Source organism: Triturus cristatus, chromosome 2_1 (assembly GCF_964204655.1).
Source record: "Triturus cristatus chromosome 2_1, aTriCri1.1, whole genome shotgun sequence".
In the NCBI taxonomy this organism is placed as follows: Eukaryota; Metazoa; Chordata; class Amphibia; order Caudata; family Salamandridae; genus Triturus; species Triturus cristatus.
The window spans coordinates 92,789,682-92,812,758 of NC_140581.1; the positions used below are offsets into that span (position 1 = coordinate 92,789,682).

General features: G+C 45.7%; 1 protein-coding gene across 2 annotated transcripts in view; it reads left to right on the forward strand.

Moving 5' to 3' along the window:
- Window positions 1-23,077, forward strand: part of FANCG (FA complementation group G) — a 249,449-nt gene that overhangs the window by 222,134 nt on the left and 4,238 nt on the right. For both annotated transcript variants that reach the window (XM_085628171.1, XM_085628180.1), the window contains one exon: window positions 10,707-10,836. In XM_085628171.1, coding sequence (XP_085484297.1) covers window positions 10,707-10,836 — 130 coding nt within the window. The remainder of the gene's footprint in view (window positions 1-10,706; window positions 10,837-23,077) is intronic.

Sequence of the window (23,077 nt, forward strand, 5' to 3'; positions counted from 1 at the left end):
GGGTAGTGACTATCCTAGGGTCTAGTTTCCGAGTCTCGACTCTCTAGCTGCTTCAGAAGTGTCCTTAAACTGTTAATTTCTAACTGCTAGTAATTCTATCGACTTTTACGCATTACGCGTGAGTGTTTCCACTCTGCACCTGAATCCCGTGGGCCTCCCACTTCCTAACTGTTGCTAGTGTAGTGTAGCCCCAGCGATTCCCTAGGCCTAGGCCTATTCTATTTTCGTGACAGTGGTCCTTATACCACTTCTTTAGTATATGGTTTGCGTGGCCCCTAGGGCCTAACTGTATTACTTACCTGTGTGACTTAATGTATGCTTAAATAAGACTGTGTTGTACTTACCTCTAATCTCATAAAGAGTGCTGAGGGTTTGACTAGAATAAATACACTTTATTATATATATATATATATATCTGTTGTGGTGTCCTTTCATTTGGTATTCAAGGGATTATATATGGTATCACAGCTGGCTTCAGATGCCATTCAGAGTTTAGCCTAAGACTGCTCTTGTCCATGCTACCACTAGGATAGCTGGTCTATAAGGTTGACTTTACAACCAATCACCATAAGGGTTGTTTGGACTGATATAAGGTGTACACTAGAACTAGTGACATCATACATCAGGCCAACTTCTCACAGCGTGGATAGGCTATCATCATTGTTAATTCACCCCTTCCTGGTTGTTGATCCACAAGCCGTACCATACGAGATAGCTGAGGAAGCTGGGTGGAGAGACGGACTGCCCTACTTCTTGAGGGAGTGAAAACTCATTGTTGCCATACCGGAAGCGACCCAGTGACGCCATGTCTACATCAAGGGGCAGCAATCCAGTGCAGCAGAACCGGCTCGACAGGTATAGTCTTCCCTAAGACCTCGATGCCTGACTCCTCCCCTGGTGGCAAGGGAAACGTAGCGCAAGTGGAGGCGACACCGGAACCCACACTGAAGGACGTCCTGGCAGCGATTGCGGATATCAAAACCTTCTTAGAGCACAAAATGGACACCATCACGGTAGAAGTTAACCTACTCTGGGCGGATATGAACAAAAACTATGAAAGTGTCAAGCAGGTGGAGCTGACGACTGCGAGCCTGGTGGAAGACGCTTCTGAACTGCAACGAGAAGTCAAAGACCTGCAATCCTTCCAGAATCCAAGATATATTGATTATGAAGGACGCCTGCGTCACAACAACCTTCGGATCTTAGGCGTCCCGGAAAAATCAGAAGGGCAGTCTACAGATCTTTTCTTTGAAGATCTTATTCTGAAACACTTGCAGCCCAAGGGACTGGGGAAGTTCTTTGTTATTGAGAGAGCCCACAGAGTTCCCGGGGGTCGGCCTAAGCCGGGGGCCCCCCCTCGCCCGATCCTAGCAAGGGTGCTCAACTTCCGAGATCGAGATGTCATCCTCCAACACGCCAGGGCGGGACCGCCCTTGAAATACGGAAATGCAGACATCACATTTTTCCCAGACTTCACCTAGCTAGTCCAGAGACAGAGACGTTCTTTCCTGGCGATTGAAAAGTGCTGAGGGACAAGGGTTATAAGTACGCCGTGCTCTTCCCAGCCAGATGGTAGAGCCTGGTTTTTTGAACATCCGGAGTCGGCGGCGGAGTGGCTTGAACATTTAGCGCGGTGGTGAGACCGGTGGAGGATGGCGGGGGGGCTGGAATGTGCGGTGAATCCTGGAACGGGACTTAAAGCAGGCCCGAGCGGGTTGAGAATTGAATTGAAAGGGCATTTTTCAGCCCAGAGTGCAGGGAAGCAGGGAGGGGGGTAGTTGGGAGGGTAAGTTTAAGTTGTTTGCTATGGTATTGTTTGGTTGGGAAGTTGAAGTGATTAAGCAGAATGAAGACAGAGAGCAAGAGTGGGATACACACACGATCTTAGATGATTTGCTGCCAATAAGTTTAGTTAAAGTCACTCCCAGTTCATATTTGGAAAGTCTTGGGAGAGGAGCTCAGCGCGTCATGCTGCTTGGGCTGTTCACGTTTAGTGAGTTCTCAATAAACGTGAACAGCCCAAGCAGTGCTTTTAACTAAACTTATTGGCACCAAATCATTAAGCGCAATTTATACAGCTGACCCTGCCTTTCAAGTGTACACACACGTGATATTCTCACGCTCGTACCTTCAGTGAATTAATCTGGGTGAACTCGTCTACCCTCGGCTGTTGTCTGAAGCCCTCGATTGCTCTTCCTTGCGCTACGAGTAATTGCATCAATTCAGCTTGCTCACCCGTTATATGTCCTGATGATGATCTCGAACAGTTGAGATCGAAACGCCGTTGACCCTTTACAACAAAACTCTTCCTATTCTATAAAGTTGCTTGAGGAGTTTTACACTATTGTTGTCAATGCGATGCCGTTATTTTAAACTTCACCATCACTCTGCACGTCACGCCTCTTTCACTTATTGTGTGAGCACCTGAATTCTATTGTTGTGGAAATAAATGTTTCACATGAACGGACTTATGTCCCTATGTACATTATTAATTTGTTTGCTCCTTTAAAATAATTAATCTTCAACTCTCTAACCATAAGTGCTCTCCTTAGGATCACTTTATTATTGGACCTTTTGGCCACACCCGAACCATTGCTTTTTTACCGCATACTCTCTTGCTCATGTCATAAACAGTATGCATTGTTGATTGTTCCTAATAAAAAAAAAAAAATATATGCTATTCCTTGGCGAAAAAGGAGTCTTCAGTAGGGCTGCACGCCCATTCCACCAGGGCGACGGCAACCACTACTGCTTTGCAACGTGGAGTCCCCCTCAATGACATCTGCTAGGCAGCCATGTGGGTATCCTTGCACACGTTCACTAAACATTACTGCCTGGACAGCCAAGTCCGGGGACACGGCTTCTTTGGCCGTTCAGTTCTCCAGGACTTTCTGGTGTGAACTTAGTTCGCAGACCGACCTCTGTGGTTGGTATTGCTGGGGTATCTATTCTAAGGTGAGGAATCCATAACTAATAGTCTCTTTCAGATGAACAAGTTACTTACCTTCGGAAATTATATATCTCTAAGAGACCTATATTAGTTATGGATTTCTCACCACCCCACCCATCCTCCCATTCTGCGAACTGACTTCTAGAGGAAGGGACTCCCTTTCCGGGCCCTAGTTTTATGCACCAGTGGTCAGTGTCTCAAATGGCTCTGCACTTCTGGCTTAGAATGTCGTGTAAAGAACTGACATCCGCGCGCAGGGGCAGCATCTTAAGTAGATACCGCGACGGCATTCCAGCAATCACGACGCCAGCGACGAACGCGAAGTCGACCGATGCCACCTACTGACACGCAGGGGTACTGCTGAAGAACAATTCTCCGTATCCAGTCTGACGCTTGGGGGTAATTCTAAGGTGAGGAATCCATATCTAATATATGTCTCTTACAGATATAACATTACCGAACGTAAGTAACTTGTTTATCTGAACTAAAGAATTAGTTCAATGACAGCGACTTCTTTTAAGGTGACCAACGCTCAGGCAATTGTAGGATGTTATACTCTCCAAATGTGCATGACATTGCACCATTGCTTGACTGTATTCCTGATAATAGAAAGGGGAGTGCTAAAAATATATTCACAAGGAGGGAGAAATTATTTCATCAGCCATGATTGAATCAGCATTGGATGCTTCAAACGCAGACTGTAAACAGCTTGCAGGAGGAGCTATTTTTAATGAGACAAGGCTGTCTCAGAGCCAAAGCCTTCTGTCCCCAGGTTCAAATGAAAATTCTGGATATTCGTTTCGATGGCATCACCTTGTTTGAAAAACATGTGGATGAGGTCCTCGTAGGTCTTAAGACGGACACGGATACAGCAAAGGCATTAGGCCTTTTACAGTGCCATAGATCTGGTTCTTCCAATTCTTGTAGCTCATGAAGATTTCAGAACTCAGAGGGATGATTCCATCAGCATGGTGGTCAAGGGCAACCATACTATCCCCAAAGATATTCTGGTTTTATGCCCCACGCCACAATTGAAGGCAAGAAAACGGAAGGTTATCAAGACGCAAGAGGAGCGCTTTCAATCGTGTGCCACTGAAAACCACAGAAGAGTTTGACTTTCCACCTTAGTCCTCCCACCTCCCTCCCATCTCGAACACAGAAGATAGGGGGGAGGATTCTCCTTTCACCCCCCGCTTGGGATTCTGTAATATTGGAAAAATAGGTCAGGCAAATTGTTCTCAGAAGTCACACCTTGCAATTAATTCAAAGACCACGTGTCTGTCTACATTGAAGGAATATCATCTCTATCTGTGGGAGGGCAATAGAAATGGTCCCCAAATCACAAAGAAATCGGGGATTTTACTCCGGATTCCTTTAAATAGGAAAGAAGTCTGGACAGGTGATATGAATTCTGGACCTCAGAAAGTTGAACAAGTATGTAAAGAAACAATCCCAGGCGCGCAACTCCCATTGAACCCACAGGGCTTCAGCCCCCCTGGTCGTGTGTGGCAGCCCGGGCCGAGACACCTTCCCGGCCTCACACACAGCCGCACCTGAGTTCTTCACAGGTCTTGTTTACGAGTCTTTGTTGTTTTTTTACCCCTTCTTAGAGCCCCTGCAGCTCCACTCTGCCTATTGCTTGAAGAATTAGCCCCTCCCCCCGAAATGTTTTCTTAATCCATTTGCATGGTTACATTTCAGGAGCGTATTCTGATTATGCAGAATTACAATTACCTGGCTTCCTTGAATTATCAAGAAGCATACTTCCATATACCCATCCAACACAAACACAGAACATACCTCCACTTTTCAGTAGTAGAATAACATTTTCAATTCTAGGCACTTCCTTTTGGGCATAAATCAGTGCATTTTACCAAGTGCCTTTTACCAGTTGCATCCTTCCTCAGGCAACAGGGTCACCAAGTATACCCATACTTAGATGAGTGCCTCAACAAAGCTCCATCAAAGGAAGAAACAAATGCTTCTACGAAAGCCTCCATTAAACTTTTTAAGAAATTGGGTCTCGCCCTGAAGAAGGAGAATAATTTTCAAAGCCCTGCATGAAAATACTGTTCTGGGGTGCAATATTAGACACACAACTGGGAAAGGCGTTTCTATCTGTGGAAAGAGCAACAAAGAGTCTTTCTTCAGAATATCCAGTCAAGGTCAGACAGTACAAGTCCATGTTAGGCCTAATGTCACTGTCTACAGACCTAGTCCCTTTTTGGAGACTTTGGATGAGACCCCTACAACAGGAACTGGACATGTAATGGAAGCCAATAAAGGCTCATATGATGACCCAGTCTGAGTCACAAGATGTCTCAAACAAGCACTTCTATGGTGGAAATTCCAAACAAACTTTACTTTTCCCAACCTATTTCAAACAAATTATACTGACAATGGATGCGTTCATGTTTGGTCCATGGTTGGCAGCTCCCCTGCAGGAATTGTCAACAAGAGGCCTCTGGTCAGATGTAGAAAAAATCCTGCACATTAGTGTGGTAGATCTCAGCGCCATTCTTCTGGGCCGGCAAGCTTTACTACGGAGACTGGCAAACCAAGTAGCTCTGATCAGAGCGCAAAATTCAACATTGATGTTCCTCATAGCCAAAAAAAGGCGAACTCAACCCTGATCTCTTGCAGAAGAAGCTCAACTGTGGAACACCTGCCAGATCGTCAAAACAATCTGGTGGATGCACCCGGTTGACAACTATCAGACTGCCACGAGTGGGATCTACATACGGATCAAGTCGATTATATATTCGGACAGGAGAGTCAACTCACGATTGATCTCTTCACCACATTGGAGAACAAAGTACTTCTGAAGCAGATTTTGGCATCCAGAGACCCTGGGCAATGCCCTTTCGATAAGTTGGTCCAGAATCTTTGTGTACTCCTTACTTCCATTTCCCCCGGTCCTTAGGGTGTTGAACAACGCGAAGATGGTTCTTTGCACTTTGATCTTTACTGCGCTGGCATGTCCACACCAGTACTGTTACAACGAAATCCTGCAGATGTCTGCATGCTTCACTATTTCTCTGCAACTGCCCTCCAGACTCCTCTCCAGATGCCATGGAGAGATAGTACGCCAAGACTCAAAGTCTCTGAACCTGACAGCATAGTTCCTGACCACTTAAAGGTCGGACACTGGGGTATATCGCAAGACTGTGGAGACATTCTAGCACAAGCATATGCTCCATCATTTACAAAAAACTTACAACGCTAAGTGGAAGTGTTTCTGTGTCTGGTGTAAAAACAATGCTTTGATCCACTTCAAATGTAGCCTCATCAAATACTTCCATACTTGTTGGGTCTGGAAAAGAGTGGATTCAAGTATTCTTGGGTTAGAGTTCATCTGGCTACAATGTCAAGATTTATAAGAAAATCTATTGTCATCTACTTTGCTCATTCAACAGATGATAAAGCAATTCATGAAAGGACTTTTCAGGACATGTCCACAGGGCCGGCTTTAGGGCAGTGCGACTGGTGCGGCCGCACTGGGCGGTGACCTGTGGAGGGGGCGCCGACCTCAGGGGGGAGCCGGGTTTAGCGATATCTTATGATTGGAGAGAGGAGGGACATTTTTGACCGGTGGTAGTGAGAGAATCTGAGGAGGCGGTCGTGGGGGGCACCAAAAGTGAGTGTTGCACCAGGCGCCAGTAGCGCTCAAGCCGGCCCTGCATGTCCACCTGTACATCGCCCTCCGGTTCCATGGGAGCTCAATATTGTCCTCAGCCAGTTAATGCAACATTCCTTTGGACCAATACACAAGGCACAATTTAAGTTAATCTCATGGATGACCGCACTTCTCCTAGCTCCAACGTCAGCAAGGAGAGTAGGGGAAAGCCAGCTTTCACCATCCTGGAACCTTGCCTCTGGTTCACCAACGACAAGGTCAGTTTGAGAATCAGTCCCAAATTCATACCCAAGGTTGCTACTGACTTTCACTCAAATAACCTAGTCATTCTGCAGCCTTTCTTCCCAAACCCATCTACATCAGCAGAAAGGTCATTGCATTTACTGAACTTGCGTAGATTTCTCAGGTTCTACATCGACAGAACAAAAGACAAACGCTCATCAGTTCAGATGTTCGTCTCATCTGGAAAGCCAGGAAGAGGTTGTCCCCTGTCCAAGCAGAGGATTGCACGCTGACTCTCAGCCAGCTTTGCCTTCTGTCACACCAAAGCCAAGCGTCCAATTCAGGGAAGAGTGAGGGTGTCAACTGCGGCACTGTGTGTGGGTGTGACTACGCGAGATATCTGCAGCCACCTGGAAGCGCAGGAACACATTCACAAAGCACTACTGTCTTGAAATGGATGTAGAAGCTGATGCAGAAGTGGGACAGGCAGTCTTTGGGAACCTGTTTCGTAAAGGTAAGCCTGCTTCCCAATTTTTATATATTTTACAATGTGGACTGCGTACTATTCTGATTCAAGCATGTAAATATATGAAAGATCCAATGTTGGAGAAGGAATTAGTTACTTACTTTTTACTCCAGTTCTCTAACATTGAAATCCTACATATATTCATGTGCGAACTTCCCTCCATTCCTGTCAAAGGTTTGTTTATTATATACTTGTCACACTGTGTGAAATCAAAGCTATAGTAGCCTTGCGGGGTAGTAGGAAAACTTGCTTTTCCACCGCATTGCCTGAAGTTCAGGTTGCTTCAAACGCGGTGGATGCGCTACTAACCAAACGCTGTTGTTCAGGCCTATTGCCATCTTAACTCTGTTTGCGCATTATTTAAATGCACCAGGGATTCCCAGCCTGACAAGGGGGGATGACCCAAGCATGTGATTATATGAAAGATATTAATGTTGGAGAACTGGAGTTACAGGCAAGTAACTCATTTCTTGTGAATTACTGCATCGCTAGCTGAATAGGACTCTCCTAGTCCGAGCTTACAGTTCCGCAGGAGTCAAAAGAGAGTCTTTTACTTGGCACTGTGAGGTGATTCCTCAGCTCCATTTCTTTTATCCAGTTTCTGTGACATTAAGTGCTTTTTAACGGACTCTGCCTTCTGGGCCTTAAATTTATTCAGTGGTCTAGTTGAAAGTGACCCCCGGAAGAATGCTTTCCCTGGGTGACAAACAGGAGCATGCTTGTAGGAAACCCTCAGCCAGCAGGCCCTGGGCCTGCCAGGTGGCAAAATGGTAGAGCTGCATAGTCTTTCAGCTATCAGAAGATTCTCTGTTTTATTGGGCATCGGTCTCACCAGCCAGTGATGTACAAGTCGATTCCTAGGGCTTGTTCACCTCATCAAGCCACCAAGGACCTTGGCAGCAGCAGACAACCCCCAGAGAGATGGTGGTTCTTCCCCTCTGAATGCCTCCCTCCATCACCCTTTTCTTCCATGGTACAGTCACATCAGGTGCTAAACCTCAAGAAACGTGGGATTAGCGACCCGCCCTACACTCCCATTGGAGCCTTTGTTTCCTTTATTAATCAGGTCCAGCCCCAGTCCTCAGTCAGGCCAATTCAAGGCCCACTGCTATCATTCAGTGCCTAGTTGAGGCTGATTTCCAAGCCACGCCAGGACAAAGTCCCACCAGCCATCAAGGAATCATGAACAGGCACCATCACCAGCTGACAATGACTTTGCCCCTTTGAGTCGAGGCGGACAGGATCCTCTGGGCTCGTTGGATCTTTTTTCTGGTCAGGTCGAGGCGGCCATTTCTCCACTGTGCCTTCTGGTCCCCAGAGAAGACACAAGCAAGGTTCTCAGCTGTAGGTCCAAGACATGTATGGTCGCGCTCCTTTGGCCACCGAGCTCTACCACTGACACCCAGATTGTGCACGGTCTGTTGTGTCTCCCAAGGACTTTAGAAGCCGGCACAACTTACACAGGGCTTGCGGCTCGCCACCACTGTCGCACCCATATTCAACTGCATGATTGCCACCCAATGAGAGAATCAAAGATTCCACTTCCATGAGCAAGATCTCGAATAAAATGAGATCCTCTCACTAACAGACCTGCTCATCGTGACACACATAGCTTCTGTCGCTCTGTAAATCTTGTGTCAGTCTTGTGTCGCAGAGCTGTTTTTTTGATTGCCATATCGGAAGCCCTCTCCCCCTGCTTCAGTTTTTTTAAACAAAAGGAAATCTCTTTCCTTGGAAAGGATGCAAATACAGTGAAAACTGACATCTCATATTTAAGAATTTTTGAAGCTGCACTTCCACGTAAAGCCCTGAAGGGTCAACAAGGGAGCGTGTTTTTGAATGGAATCTAAGGAACTCAGTGGCAACGTTCATCCTGGACATCCCCTGACGAACCCATTTCACGCCCCAGCTCAAGAAGCTACACTGGCTCCCGATCCAGAAAAGATGCCAGTTCCAGATGCTGACCTACGCATACAGAGCCCTGCACAGCGAAGGACCAGCACACATCAACAAACGCATGATCTTCCACCAACCCACCAAACACCTACGATCCGCCTCTCTCTTCCTCACAGACACCCCCTGGATCTGCTGAGGCAACAGCGGAGGGCGCTCGTTCGCACACCTGGCAGCTAAAGCTTGGAACAACCTTCCCCTCCACCTCAGGACCACCCCATCGCTGTGGGGATTCAGGAAAGGACTCAAGACCTGGCTGGTTGAATTAACATATCAGTTCAAAGGAGCTAGCAACCTTAGTGCCTTGAGGCCCTGACGGGTGATTTGCCACACTTTTTAAATCCTGATTGATTTATTGAAGGATTCGATGTAACTGACTACCTGGGCAACTGCGCCATCTCTGACACTTTTTATAATTTATGGCCTCATGCAAAGAAACTTTTTAATCCAATCTTTACATTTCTTTTGGAAATCCAATTGGTAAGGGATATTCAGTGTTCATTAATCAGTAAAAATATGCATGATAGGGAAGTGGTATTATAGGTATGAAAATGTGTTTCTTGCTTGTTAGTGGTTGTGTGTTAATGTCTGTTGCAAAATACCTAGACTAGAGTAATGGAGTTACTGGAGTGTCTTGCACAGGGAAGTTAAGTTTCAGCTGGGAGCTTCCAGGCAGTAATGCCTGGTTAGAAGATAGCAGCTGTAATGAATAACTTGGTAACGAGACCCTTGACTTCTGTGAAATGAGATGGGCATACAAGATTCTGATTCTGAGAGGTGTTCTCAGTGCAGAGCCTCTGTTCGAGGTGTGATTAATAAAATCAATAAAACCGGTTACAGAAAACCAGCTGTTGTGACTGCGTGACAGACGTCTTTTGGTCCTATCTCTGTAGTATAAGAGAGCTTTGTTTGTATTCAGGGCATAAAGTGGCACAGTGCTGAGGTACAGGTTGATTAGTAAATCCACTGCTCTCAGACCTTTATGTGAAATTAAGGAATCTCCCGAATTACACCAGCATAATTACAATTTCGCCCAGATCTAGTGGTAGTTTTTGTCAACAACTGCATAGCAATGGATGATCGTGCATTAGGTGTTTCTTTGCAGTATATGGTCCTGAGGCCTACAGACCTCACTGTGCCTTGGTGCAGGTTCCTGCACCAGTCACTTGAGGGAGCTGTTTCCACACAGCAGCAGTGGAGCTAGTTTACGAGCACAAGTAGCAAAAGAGTCACCACTTGCTTATACAAATCAAGCCTCACAATGTCCAAGATGAGGGAACACTAAAGAGAACACCCATGCTGGAAAAGGTTTGGTAAAGATCATTCCCTTTTGTTATGAGAGTGCTGAACTTTTCTGCTATGCTTATTGCACATATTTCAGGCATCGACTGTAACACATGTTTCGTTGTACTTCGTAGGTCACCGGGAAGCTATGTTTTGTCTGATAAATGTTTTATGGAAACTGAATAGGAAACCAGAAGCTGCAAGTTACTGGAAGAAGTTTCAAAGCACTCAAGAGACAGCTGAGCAGACAGAGGCTGCCATGAGGTATGCTGCCTAATGTATAGGCCATAGCAGTTAACACTGAATACCTAAAAGAAATGTTTACATTATAATAGAATTGTTGCTAGACAATGGGTAATAATTTACAAATCTTTTTGTTACCATGGATGATATTTGATTAAAACATATATGTTCGAGGCATATGAGCTGCAGATTACACACTTGTGCTTAGATCGCCATCTGGTGTTGGGCCCGGATGTTTGCAGTTTGTTTTTCCTCTTGGAAAGTCTTTGGAAGTCACGAGGTCGGTGACTCCTCCTTTGGATCGTTTTGCGCATGGGCTTCGGCTCCATCCTCAGATTGTTTTTTTCCACCATCGGGCTCGGATGTGATTTTCGCGCTCCGGTTCCGAACAGCTTCCAGTTCGACGGTCGACGCGCAATCCTCACCTTAAACCGCGGTATTGTTTCGATCGCGATCTCCCCCACTCGACGCGCCTTCTCATCGGCACGAACCTTCAGATCCAGTCGTCGACGGCGGCCTTCCGGCCTCTCCAAGCTTCGGTCCAGGCTAATGGAAAGGACTCCATTTAAAAAGTGCCCTCGATGTGGGTCCCAAACCAGGTTCCAAACAACGAACCGGCACGGAAAAGCCTAAAAAGCCAACGGCCCCGATTCCGACGGACAGACCAGCCTCACCGGACTTATTTACACAGGATCTCTTGCAGAAAACACTCACCAAGGATCCAATAACTGGACATTTGACACTTTATTCCAAAAAGAGACATTTGGAGAAGCCTCCTCCACCTCCGCCTCCAAAGAGGAAGGACTCTGCTACCTTCCCGTTCAGAATACCTTCCCCACCTCCTCCACCTTCTCCACCTCCACCAGCTCCGCCTTCTCCACCCCAACCTCATCGTTCTCCCACCCCTTCTCCACAAGATGATGATCATGGAGACCCATATGATGACATAGGGGATGTCCCCCAGGAACTACCCACAGGGGACCCCACTCCTGCAGGATCCCCAGACCCATGGGACGACTAAATATACCTGATATCCCCAACGTCCCACAAGATGACCTTTACCCCTCCAGGCCATCTCCACCAGAAGACTCATTGGGGTTCCAGCACTACTGCAAAGGGCGGCACACTATCACGGGGTAGAATACATACCAACCCCGTGGAGGAAGATTTCCTCCTCGACACGTTCGACACCACACATAGGTCTACCTCCATATTACCTATGCTTAAAGGAGTGGTAAAGCATGTGCCAGAGGTTTTTAAGGACCCAGTTAGAGCCAGGGTCATTAACCCGAGCATCGAGAAAAAATACAAAGCTGCCCCCACAGATCCCTCCTACATCAGAGGGCCAGCTCCACTAGACTCTCTAGTGGTATCCACTGCACATAAAAGGGCAAATTCCCAGGCGTCAGGCGAAGCACCACCACCTGACAAAGAGTCAAAGCTACTGGATGCATCAGGGAAACGCACTGCGTCACAAGCAGCCAATATGTGGCGCATCGCCAATACTCAAGCGCTATTGGCCAGATATGACAGGGCACATTATGACGAGTTAGAGAGCATAATGCACCACCTCCCTGAGAAATATAAAGCTAGGGCCAACAAACTAATTCAAGAGGGTAAGACTATCACGAACACCTCTATACGCTGTGCCTTAGATGCAGCAGACACAGCTTCCTGGGCCATCAATACAAGCGCCCTCCTGAGTCGCCATGCTTGGCTGAGAATATCAGGGTTTAAACCGGAGGTGCAAGCCTCCATCCTTAACCATCCCTTTGACCAGGAACATCTATTTGGCCCAAAGGTAGATGAGGCCCTAGAAAAAATGAAGAAGGATACGGATACTGCAAAGTCCATGGGAGCCTTACAGTCACACCCTCCTAGACGCTCCTTTCACCGCTCTTCCTTTTGCAGTACATCTAGAGCAGTGTTACTCATAGTACGGCCCGCGGGCCGCTGGCGTCCCGCCCGGCCTTCATTGGCGGCCCGCGGACCGTGTTCGATCTTACACTATGCTGGTATGCCCTTCCTTGGAGTAAACAAGGAAGATGGCCGCAGGAGCAAACGTTGTGAATACGCTTGAATACGTATTCACAATGTTTCCTCCTGCAGCCATCTTCCCTGTTTACTGCTTGCCTGTGATTCGCCTGCCTGCCTCTGACGTCACACCTGGACCCGCGCGAAGCTCAGGCCCTTTAAAAGTCAGCTGTAACTAGCGCTAGTTACAGCTGACTTTTAAAGGCCCTTTGGTGAGCTTCCTGTTGACGACGTCGTCCTTCCAGCCCGCAGCCCCGGAGAACCTTCGCCGCAGCCTGGTGTCCGGAAAAGCGTCTCTTCGCCTGCACAGGTATGTTTTTTTTTTTGTGACCTCCTCTGATCCTTTACCCCCGTACACTCTTCTCCCTTTCCCTTCGGTTTCCCTTCACTTCCTTTTGCAAAAATCTGCGGCTTAGACACACATTTTTCTCACAGCCTGTTCTTGATCTCGTGTCTCGCTCTGCTCTACTGTCTGCTTCTCTTTCTAGCCTTCTTTGAGTTCCCCTCCTCTTTTCTCTTCTTGATTCCACAGCTTTTTTCGCCCGTTTTCACTATGTCTCCTATATTTTCTTTCCGACCTCTCTCTCTTTTTCCGTTCTTATTCTTCCATTTCTATCCACCACACGTGCTGTGAGTTAGAGCCCCCCTGTTGTAGCATTATATAGCGATGTTAGGCACAGCCCTGTCGGTCCTCTCTGAATGTAAAGATGTGTGCATCTGTCAAAGTAAATTCCTTCTCGAATCAATCTTGGTAGACTTCTGGTGCTAGTGAGAGAAGTTTAACAAATGGCCATTGGAGTGTCTGGCAAAAAAACCAGAAGGCACTCCTGGTTACACAAGTACTTAGCATAAATGTGATAAATACGCTGCCAACGCGACCTCCGTTTAGCCCCCATGTTAAGAAATCAAACATTATAATGGCTGTTTAGATGGTGACTGCTGGACTGGATTGCGGGGACATTCTATGTATTTTGTATACCTTGGTCACTCTGTGGACATTTGACTACTTTTATGATGTATAATGTCGTGCTTCTACATTGTTTTGCTAATGGCAGCTTTATGGTTAAAAATGTTTAAATTTAAAAAAAAAAAAACATTATGACGAGTGGTGATCAGTCTGGTGATGGAAGAGATGCGTCTGTTCTTGCCAGCCACTCTCGCATCTTTAGAAGACGCAGCAGCATTAATAATACATCGCAATTTGCTTTATTCCTTTCATATGGCTGTCTGGATCCCAGGAGTTTGAAAGGTAAAGGAGGAAACGTGCTATTTTTTCTGTAGAAAGAACCGTCCTTGGCACTGTTTCCTTGAGTGCCAGCTCTGACTGCACCCGATCGATGACATTCAGGCAGCAGGGTAGGTGCTCAGCAAGGCTGTGTCCTCCTTGCTAAAAAACAAGCATTTGTAATGCAATAGCTCTTGCTTTGAGGCGAGTTTGAGCTACTCACATTGCAAATAACAATGCCTTTTAGTTTTAGTTTTTGTAATAAATAAAAGGCATTGTCATTTACAATGCCAATAGCTTAAACTGGCGTAAAAGCAAGACCTATTGCATTGCAAAATGCTTGTTATTGGGAGCCATGTGGGAGCACAGAATAGTCGAGCATTTGTTATCATCAATTAGATTTCTTAGCAGGTCTGCCTTATGAATGTAAGTTAGTGTGTAAGAAAGAAGACATTTTGCAAAGTGCCCCCTGAATCACATGCTAGTGTCCCATGGGTACCCACAAATTCAGAGGTGTACGAATGACTGCTGCTTCGAAATTCAGTATCTGGTGTGCATTTTACAAATACAGAGGTTTCCTTCATACCCATACTCTTTTTCATACCCATGTCTAGCACAGGGTTACGTATCAGTAGGAGTGTGAACAAGAAACGTGAGCACCTTCTTCCCAAAAATATCCACCATATTTAACTTCAACCTTGCTGTTGACGATTAGCGAACCTCCCTCTTTTCCTGGGTGAAAATGGAAGCCCCTGTTGATTTATGTTGGCTAGCCATGGTCCCCACATTGATGTCTAGCCTCATATAACCTTTGTAGTCAGTTCAGAATATGAGAGTCATCAGGCCAAACCATGAAATATTTGAGTGCTGCTCACACATTTTTTAGTGGTATTTTGGTGCTTGGTAAATGTACCTTTTACCATCGTATTATGAAAGCTGACATGTGGAGGTGGTATTGAGTGGGAAGTATATTTGTGCCTACTTATTATGTTTAATATGGTTTTGGTTGATATGTGTTGTTTTTTGTATTGCTCTGAATTTGTACTGAATTATTGAATGTTGTTTTTGTATGCTATAGTGTTATTGGTGGGTTGCATTATGTTTTAAATGTGTTGTCTTGTGCTTTATTATATTCTAGTTGTGTTGTTACTTTATCTTGTCATGCTATATTGTATTTCGTTGTGCTCTATAACTGCTATTGTTAGTCCTACCAAAAGCATCAAATTCCTTTAGAAAGAGCAGTGGAAAATATGTATCTACCAATGTCTAATATGGTAAATTATCTCTGATACTGATCCCCAACTATTTAGTTCACCAGTCAGTCCAGAATAGTGTCTGAGACTGTGCCCTAATGGCTCCCCTTGCCCCTATGTGCTAGTAATTGCCATTATGCCAATACACCTGCTGCAATAATTGTAGTGCTGGCCCATTAAAAACATATAAGCCTGCATTTCTAAACACTTTCTTCAGTACAGTTCGCTGAGGAAATGGGGAAGCTTTTTGAAAGAATTAGACCCCATGCAGCCCCCTTTTTTGGGCAATCTCTTTCAGGCTTTCTCCTTTACCATAACTCTGAGGTCCGAGGGGTCCAGACCATCAGAGCTCTAAATGTGACCCTTTTGGCCTCCTCCCTATCACCTCCTCAGTTCACCAGAAAGGCCAAGAACTGGATGAGTTACACCTTTGTGACCCACTACCAGGCACCGCGAAAAACACGCACTGCCTTCAGACATTAAAATACATTGACAAATTGGGATACGTATCCAATCACAGAATGTCCCAAATATGCTTCAAAGTGCTATCACAAGCCATTTGTCTCTCAGCCGTGCAGTTTCTGTCATCAGCGCTTTTCCTCCCCTTTTCCACAAAAGCAGTTCAAACATAAACGGCAAAATATCCTATTATGTGAGATTTGGTTGGCTCTGTTTTAAAGTAGCTTTGCGCGGGAACAAATTTGCACGAAGTAGGGGCATTGATTGATGGCGGTTGATTGATCGGGTTCGGCCTCAAGCATAGATATCAGCTGGCATAGAGGGCAAAGTTGAGCTACAATGTTTTGTTAAAATTGTCCCCACCTGAAACCAGGGCCCTCCCCTTGTCCACTGCAGGTGCCTGCGTTCTACCTCATGGTCACAGGTTCAAATCCCGGCGGGTCCTGCCCTTCATCCATCTGAGGTCGATAAAATGAGTTGGGTAGCAACAAACATCTGTTATTTAGCGCCAAGATACCTGCGCGTGAACGTGTGCTTTTAAATACGTGTGTGTGCATGCCATTTATTTCAAATCCCTATTGAGTGACATGTGCAGGTTTACCCATTATGTTGTATGTTTAAACAAAACATTACTTTGATGTTGCTCACAGATCTGTTGCGCGAAGTGGTGTTGGTCCATCGGTCGTGACGCAGTATCGGTCGTGGGGTGTGTCGGTTTACCAGTCGTAGGGTGCTGTCGGGCGCAAAATCCGAATCCTGGTCCTTGTTACTTATTGTGTAGTAACAAAGTAGCTGGAGAGCTCCGCAATGGCCTACAGTCCAGTTTCCAAGCCTTGCAAACGACCCAGATCGATCCAGAGTGAACACAGGACCTTCCAGGAAGCATGGGAAGAAGAGTACTTGTTTGTGGAATGCCCAAAAGAAAAAGCCACTTGTTTGCTTTGCAAAGAGAAAGTAAATGTGCTTAAGGGGTATAATCTGGAACGGCACTACAAAACGCGCCACTCTGGATACACTGCAAACTTTCCACTGAACTCCAAACTGCGTTCTGCGAAGGTGGCATCACTAAAGGAAGCACTTGTATCCCAACAAAAGCTCTTTCTGTGCCAGATGAAAGAATCCGAGGCAGTAACCGAGGCATCCTTCCAAATTTGCTACTTACTTGCCAAACATAAAAAGCCATTTACAGAAGCAGAGCTGGTTAAGAAGTGTTTTCTCTCGGCAGCAGACATTTTATTTGCCAACTATCCTAATAAATCAAACATTATGAAGGAAATAGGTGCATTGCAACTGTCAGATTCCACATGCACACGTCGCATCGAGTCAATGGGTGACAATGTTCTAGCGCAGGTCATCAATACAGTCAAGCTGTCCCCTTTCTTTAGCATTGCTGTGGATGAGTCAACAGATGTAGGTGATGTGGCAGAGTTAATGATTTGGGTGAGGTATTTGGAACAAGGAATCATTCCAAAGGAAGAGCTACTCTGCTTTTTGCCATTGCATGGTCACACAAGAGGATAGGATGTATTGGCCAGCATGTGTCATTTCTTTGAATCTCATCACCTGCCATTGAACAATCTTGTAAGTGTCACTACAGATGGGGCACCCTCCATGATTGGACATGAGAAGGGCTTTGTATCTCTATTAAGAAAAAAACTTCAATCATCCACTTTAATTGATTATCATTGTATAATCCATCAGGAAGCATTATGCGCCAAAATAAAACAAGGGCAACTAAATGAGGTTATGAAGCAAGTCGTTAAAATTATTAATTATATTCGAGCAAAAGCACTCAACCACAGACTTTTTAAATTATTGCTGAGGGATGCGGAAAGTGAATATGCAGATCTGTTGTTGCATACTGAGGTTAGGTGGTTGAGCAAAGGTAGAGTGCTAGAAAGATTTATTAGTTTGCTTCCTGAAATTGAACAATTTGTAATCAGCCGAGGGCAGTCCTTCCCAGAATGATATGACTTGCAATGGCTCACCATGCTCCATTTTCTGTGTGACATCTTCTCACATTTCAACACACTCAATCTGGCACTTCAAGGTAGACAGAAACTTGTGTCCTCAATGATGAGTGCCATATACTCCTTCGAAAGTAAACTCGAGCTGTTCCGAGAGCAGATGAACGATGGTGATCTCACACACTTTCCTAAGTTGCAGGCTTTAACACAGAGGGTTGAAAAAGCTCAGGAAATGTTGTTCAGTCTCAATCTGTGTACTTATCTGGAGGAAGTGTCTGGGGACATTAAGAGGAGATTTTCTCAGTTCAGAGTTCTCACGCCACTTTTCAGACTTGTAGAAAATCCATGGATGGTTAGTGCAAGGAATCTTGAAGCTGTTGAACTTCTTGGTTTGAAAAGGGCACAAGCTGAGATGGAACTAATTGACATGCAATTCAGCTCTGTGCTCGAGTCCTCTTTCTTGGGGAAGGAACCAGAAGATTTCTGGCAAAGTGTGCCACCTGAAAAATTCCCTCTTCTTTTTACCTTGGCAAAGAGAATACTTTGCATGTTTGGCTCCACATTTGTATGCGAGTATTCCTTTTCTACAATGGGTGCTATAAAAAACAAACTAAGAAACAAACTGACTGATGCACATCTGGATCACCTCATGAGACTTGCACTCTCTGAAAAGGTTCCAGAATACAAGAAGTTAATTGCGGACATGAAATGTAAAATCAGTGGATAAACTCTGTGCCTTGGGAAAGACTTTTCCCCATTATGTTTGCCTTTGTACTTGCTGTTCTACTTTCACTAAATGCCTTCAAATAAAAATTTATTATCAAAATGTGCTCTTTGTAGTTGCATCTGATTGTGAAATACAGCATTGCCTAATGTTTTGAAAGGTTTTTTTTTACTCTAGCTCCGCCCCCCACTGATCCTGCCCCCACTGACTCCACCCCTACCAGTGCAGCCCTCGGCCACTAACCACACTGTAATTTTGGCCCCCGACAGAAAGTTTGTGAGTACCCCTGATCTAGAGGCTACTCCTCAGATACCGCGTCCACTTCGTACAAATCCCCCACTCAGTCCACCTTCACGAGGGGTTATCAAAGAGGCGGCCATAGGGGTAACAATAATAAAGGCAGAGGCAAAACAAACAACGCCCGCTCTGCCACAACGCCTACCCAATGACTTCCCCCCACTCCTCCCAGACCATTCCACTCCGGTCGGGGGCAGACTCCAACATTTCCTTCCCGTCTGGGCTACCATCACCTCAGACAAATGGGTGACACAAATAATTCAATCAGGCTACTGCCTAGAACTAATATCTACCCCCCCAAACATTCCACCCAGGCAGCGCCCAATGTCACAAGAACATTTAATACTCCTAAAGCAGGAGGTAGTCTCCCTCTTACAAAAACAGGCAATAGAACCTCTTCCTACCAACCAACAAAACATGGGAGTCTACGCCCTATATTTTCTCATACCAAAAAGGGACGAGACTCTGCGGCCCATCCTAGATCTCCGGCCCCTAAACACGTACATACACTCTGACCATTTTCATATGGTAACGCTTCAGCAGGTACTTCCGCTCCTCTCCCAAAACGACTTTTTGACCACCCTAGATCTAAAAGACGCGTATTTTCACATTCCGGTGCACAAAGCTCACAGGAAGTACCTCAGATTTGTAGTGGACGGACAACACTTCGAATTCAAGGTGCTCCCGTTCAGGGTCACAACAGCGCCAAGGGTATTCACCAAGTGCCTAGCAGTGGTAGCAGCACATTTACGAAGACAACACATCCACGTCTTCCCATACTTAGACGACTGGCTGATAAAAGCCGGGTCGTACAATCAGTGTGTTCAACACACATCTACCACCATTCAATTACTCCACCAGCTGTGCTTCACAGTAAACCACCAGAAGTCCCATCTCCAACCATCCCACATAAAACAATACCTCGGTGCCACCATAGACACCTCAAGAGCACTAGCCTACCCCAATCCGGCCAGGATTGCAAGCATTCAAGCTCTGCGCGCAAAATTCGCACTACAACACTCCCTTTCAGCTCGAGTGTTTATGCAACTAATAGGGATGATGGCCTCTTGCATTTTCATAGTGCCTCACGCAAGACTCCAGATGCGTCCTCTCCAAGAGTGCTTAGCGCACCAATGGAACCAGGCCCAGGGTCAATTAACAGATCTGGTGTTGGTAGACGGTCGCACCCATCGCTCTCTGCAGTGGTGGAACACCACAAACCTTTCCAAAGGTCGACCGTTCCTGGACCCGGTTCCTCAAATAGTACTGACAACGGACGCATCGCTCTCCGGCTGGGGAGCTCATCTACTACATCTCACCACACAGGGCAAGTGGACACCTCAACAAAAGTTACTCCATATCAACCATCTGGAGTTACTAGCAATCTTCTTAGCCCTAAAATCTTTTCAAACTCAAATTTCAGGCAAGGCAGTCCTGATCCGCACAGACAACATGACAGCCATGTATTATATCCAAAAACAAGGCGGTACACACTCTCCACAGCTCTCTCATCTAGCACAGAGCATATGGAGATGGGCGATACCCCAGAAATCTTTCTCCTAGCTCAGCATGTCCCAGGAGTCCAAAACACAGTGGCAGATCTGCTCAGCAGACAGACACAACAGATCCACGAGTGGGAGCTTCACCCGCAAGTTCTTCACCCATACTTGCAAATGTGGGGGCATCCACAGATGGACCTCTTCGCCACCCACGAAAACACCAAATGCCCAAGCTTCGCCGCCAGATACCCACACCCATTGTCCAAAGGAAATGCGATATGGATGAACTGGTCAGGCAAATTTGCGTACGCTTTTCCGCCTCTCCCACTCATTCCACTAGTGGTGCGCAAACTACAGCAACACTCCCTCACTAATCCTAGTAGCTCCAACGTTGTATACCACACTGCTGTAACTATCTATAGTGCCGCACCAAAAACTACACCTCTCTCCACACCTCTTAACCAAGAACCAATTCGGGTACCTAAATCTTCCCCCTGACTGTATGAACGTCATCAGAGAAGCTAGAAGACCTACCACTAGAGCGTGCTACGCCGCCAAATGGAAACGTTTTGTTGTTTATTGCTATAACAGCACCATCAATCCACTGGACGTGTCCATTCAACACATAATAGGCTACTTACTCCACCTACAAAGGTGCAATCTAGCCTATACGTCCATTCGACTACACCACGCAGCTATTGCAGCTTACCTACAAAACAGGCAACATCTCTCACTCTTCAGAGTACCTGCCATTAAAGCCTTCATGGAAGGCCTTAAAAGAATAATTCCCTCCAGAGTGCCACCCTCACCTGTGTGGAACTTAAATATCGTTTTCACAAGGCTAATGGGGCCTCCCTTCGAGCCTCTCCATAAATGCGAACTACAGTTCCTAACATGGAAAACCGCTTTTCTTGTAGCCATCACTTCCCTTAGAAGGGTCAGTGAGATACAAACAGTAGAACTACCAGTATTTTTCTCGCAACCACAAACCGTTGCAGAAAGGGCTCTTCACACACTGGATGTGAAACGAGCCTTACTCTACTACATTCAGAGAACACAACCTTTCCGTAAGACCAAACAACTGTTTGTTTCTTTCTCTCCACCACACAAAGGTAACCCCATCTCAAAATCGGGGATAGCTAGGTGGAATGTAAAATGCATTCAAATCTGCTACCATAAAGCAAAGCGAACGCTATCCATTCCCCCGAAAGCCTATTCTACACGAAAAATAGGGGCTTCCATGGCATTCTTAGGGAACATCCCATTAGATGATATCTGCAAAGCAGCTACATGGTCAACACCGCACACTTTCACCAAACACTATTGTATAGATGTGCAAACTAAGCAACAAGCTAGTGTGGGCCAGGCTGTACTCAAAACATTATTTCAAACCACTGCAACAGATACGGGTGGTCGCCGCTAACGGTGGGTACTGCTATATAATCTATGCACAAGTGTGTAATCTGCAGCTCATATGCCTCGAACGGAATATGCTACTTACCAGTATGCATCTGTTCTTGGCATGTAGAGCTGCAGATCTACACACGCCCACCCGCCTCCCCGGCTACCTTTATCTGTTCCAGTTTATCTTATTTAGATAGCACACACATGGGCATCTTCACTGTTACTACTACGCTCCATCTTTCCCTGCTGGCGAAAAACAATCTGAGGATGGAGCCGAAGCCCATGCGCAATACGATCCAAAGGAGGAGTCACCGACCTCGTGACTTCCAAAGACTTTCCAAGAGGAAAAACAAACTGCAAACATCCGGGCCCAACACCAGATGGCGATCTATGCACAAGTGTGTAGATCTGCAGCTCTACATGCCAAGAACAGATGCATACTGGTAAGTAGCATATTCCTTTTGATCAAAGAACATTTGAGGGCTCAAATCATGAGCTGACCGTTCACCGCTGGAACAAAGCGGTGATTGGAAGGTCATGATTTTTAATCTCAGCAAGGCCGACTTAGCCTTCCTTTCTCACGAATGGAGGTAATTTAAGTAATAGTAACATCTGTTATTTACTGCGAATAGTCTTTACAAATTGGTAAGGGGATTTAGAAATGGATTACAATTTTGAAGGGCTGTGTTGTGGTCATCCCTTCTAAATTGTTGCTCGTACCCTGATATATAAATGGTGCACAACTATAATTCTGGGCGGAAACCATTGAAAAGTTACTGACTCTGAAGCTGGAGTGGTAACTTATCTGCTAATTGGTAAACAAGCTTAGGACGATCTATTCTACACAATGGTAAAGGTGACCACTGCCAACCCTCAGTGAAACTGTAAAAAAAAAACATTTCTTTTTAAAGTAGCCCCATTCACTTTCAAGAAAATCAGCCTGCTTTAAAAAACAGAAATGCTTTCTTTTTTGAAAAGCAGTCTTATTTTGCAAAATCTATTTATTAGTATGTAAGTCGTTTACAAAAATAATTGCTGTTCGCAAAAAATCGGTGCACAATTTAGAACTGCTTTTGGTACCAAGGGCCCAAATTATGCCTTGGTGGTATGGATACTCAGTCGCAGCGGTAGTGTAGAATCTATACCGCCAATACTGTGGTGCGCCCGCCAAAAAAAGATGCGGGTAAACCTTAGGAATAATCACTGCAGAGGCTACTTAATCTCCCCCGTGATTCAGCCCCTCTGACGACCCTGCAAAGTAAGGGCCATCGGAGGCAGCCCTCTAATTTCGCCCACTTAAGTTTGATGGGCGGAATAAGAGGTCTGATTTCACTGGCTGTCACTGCCAGGAAAACCCTGGGGGTAAGGGGCTGTGAAAATTCTAAATGCTCCCCTCGTCA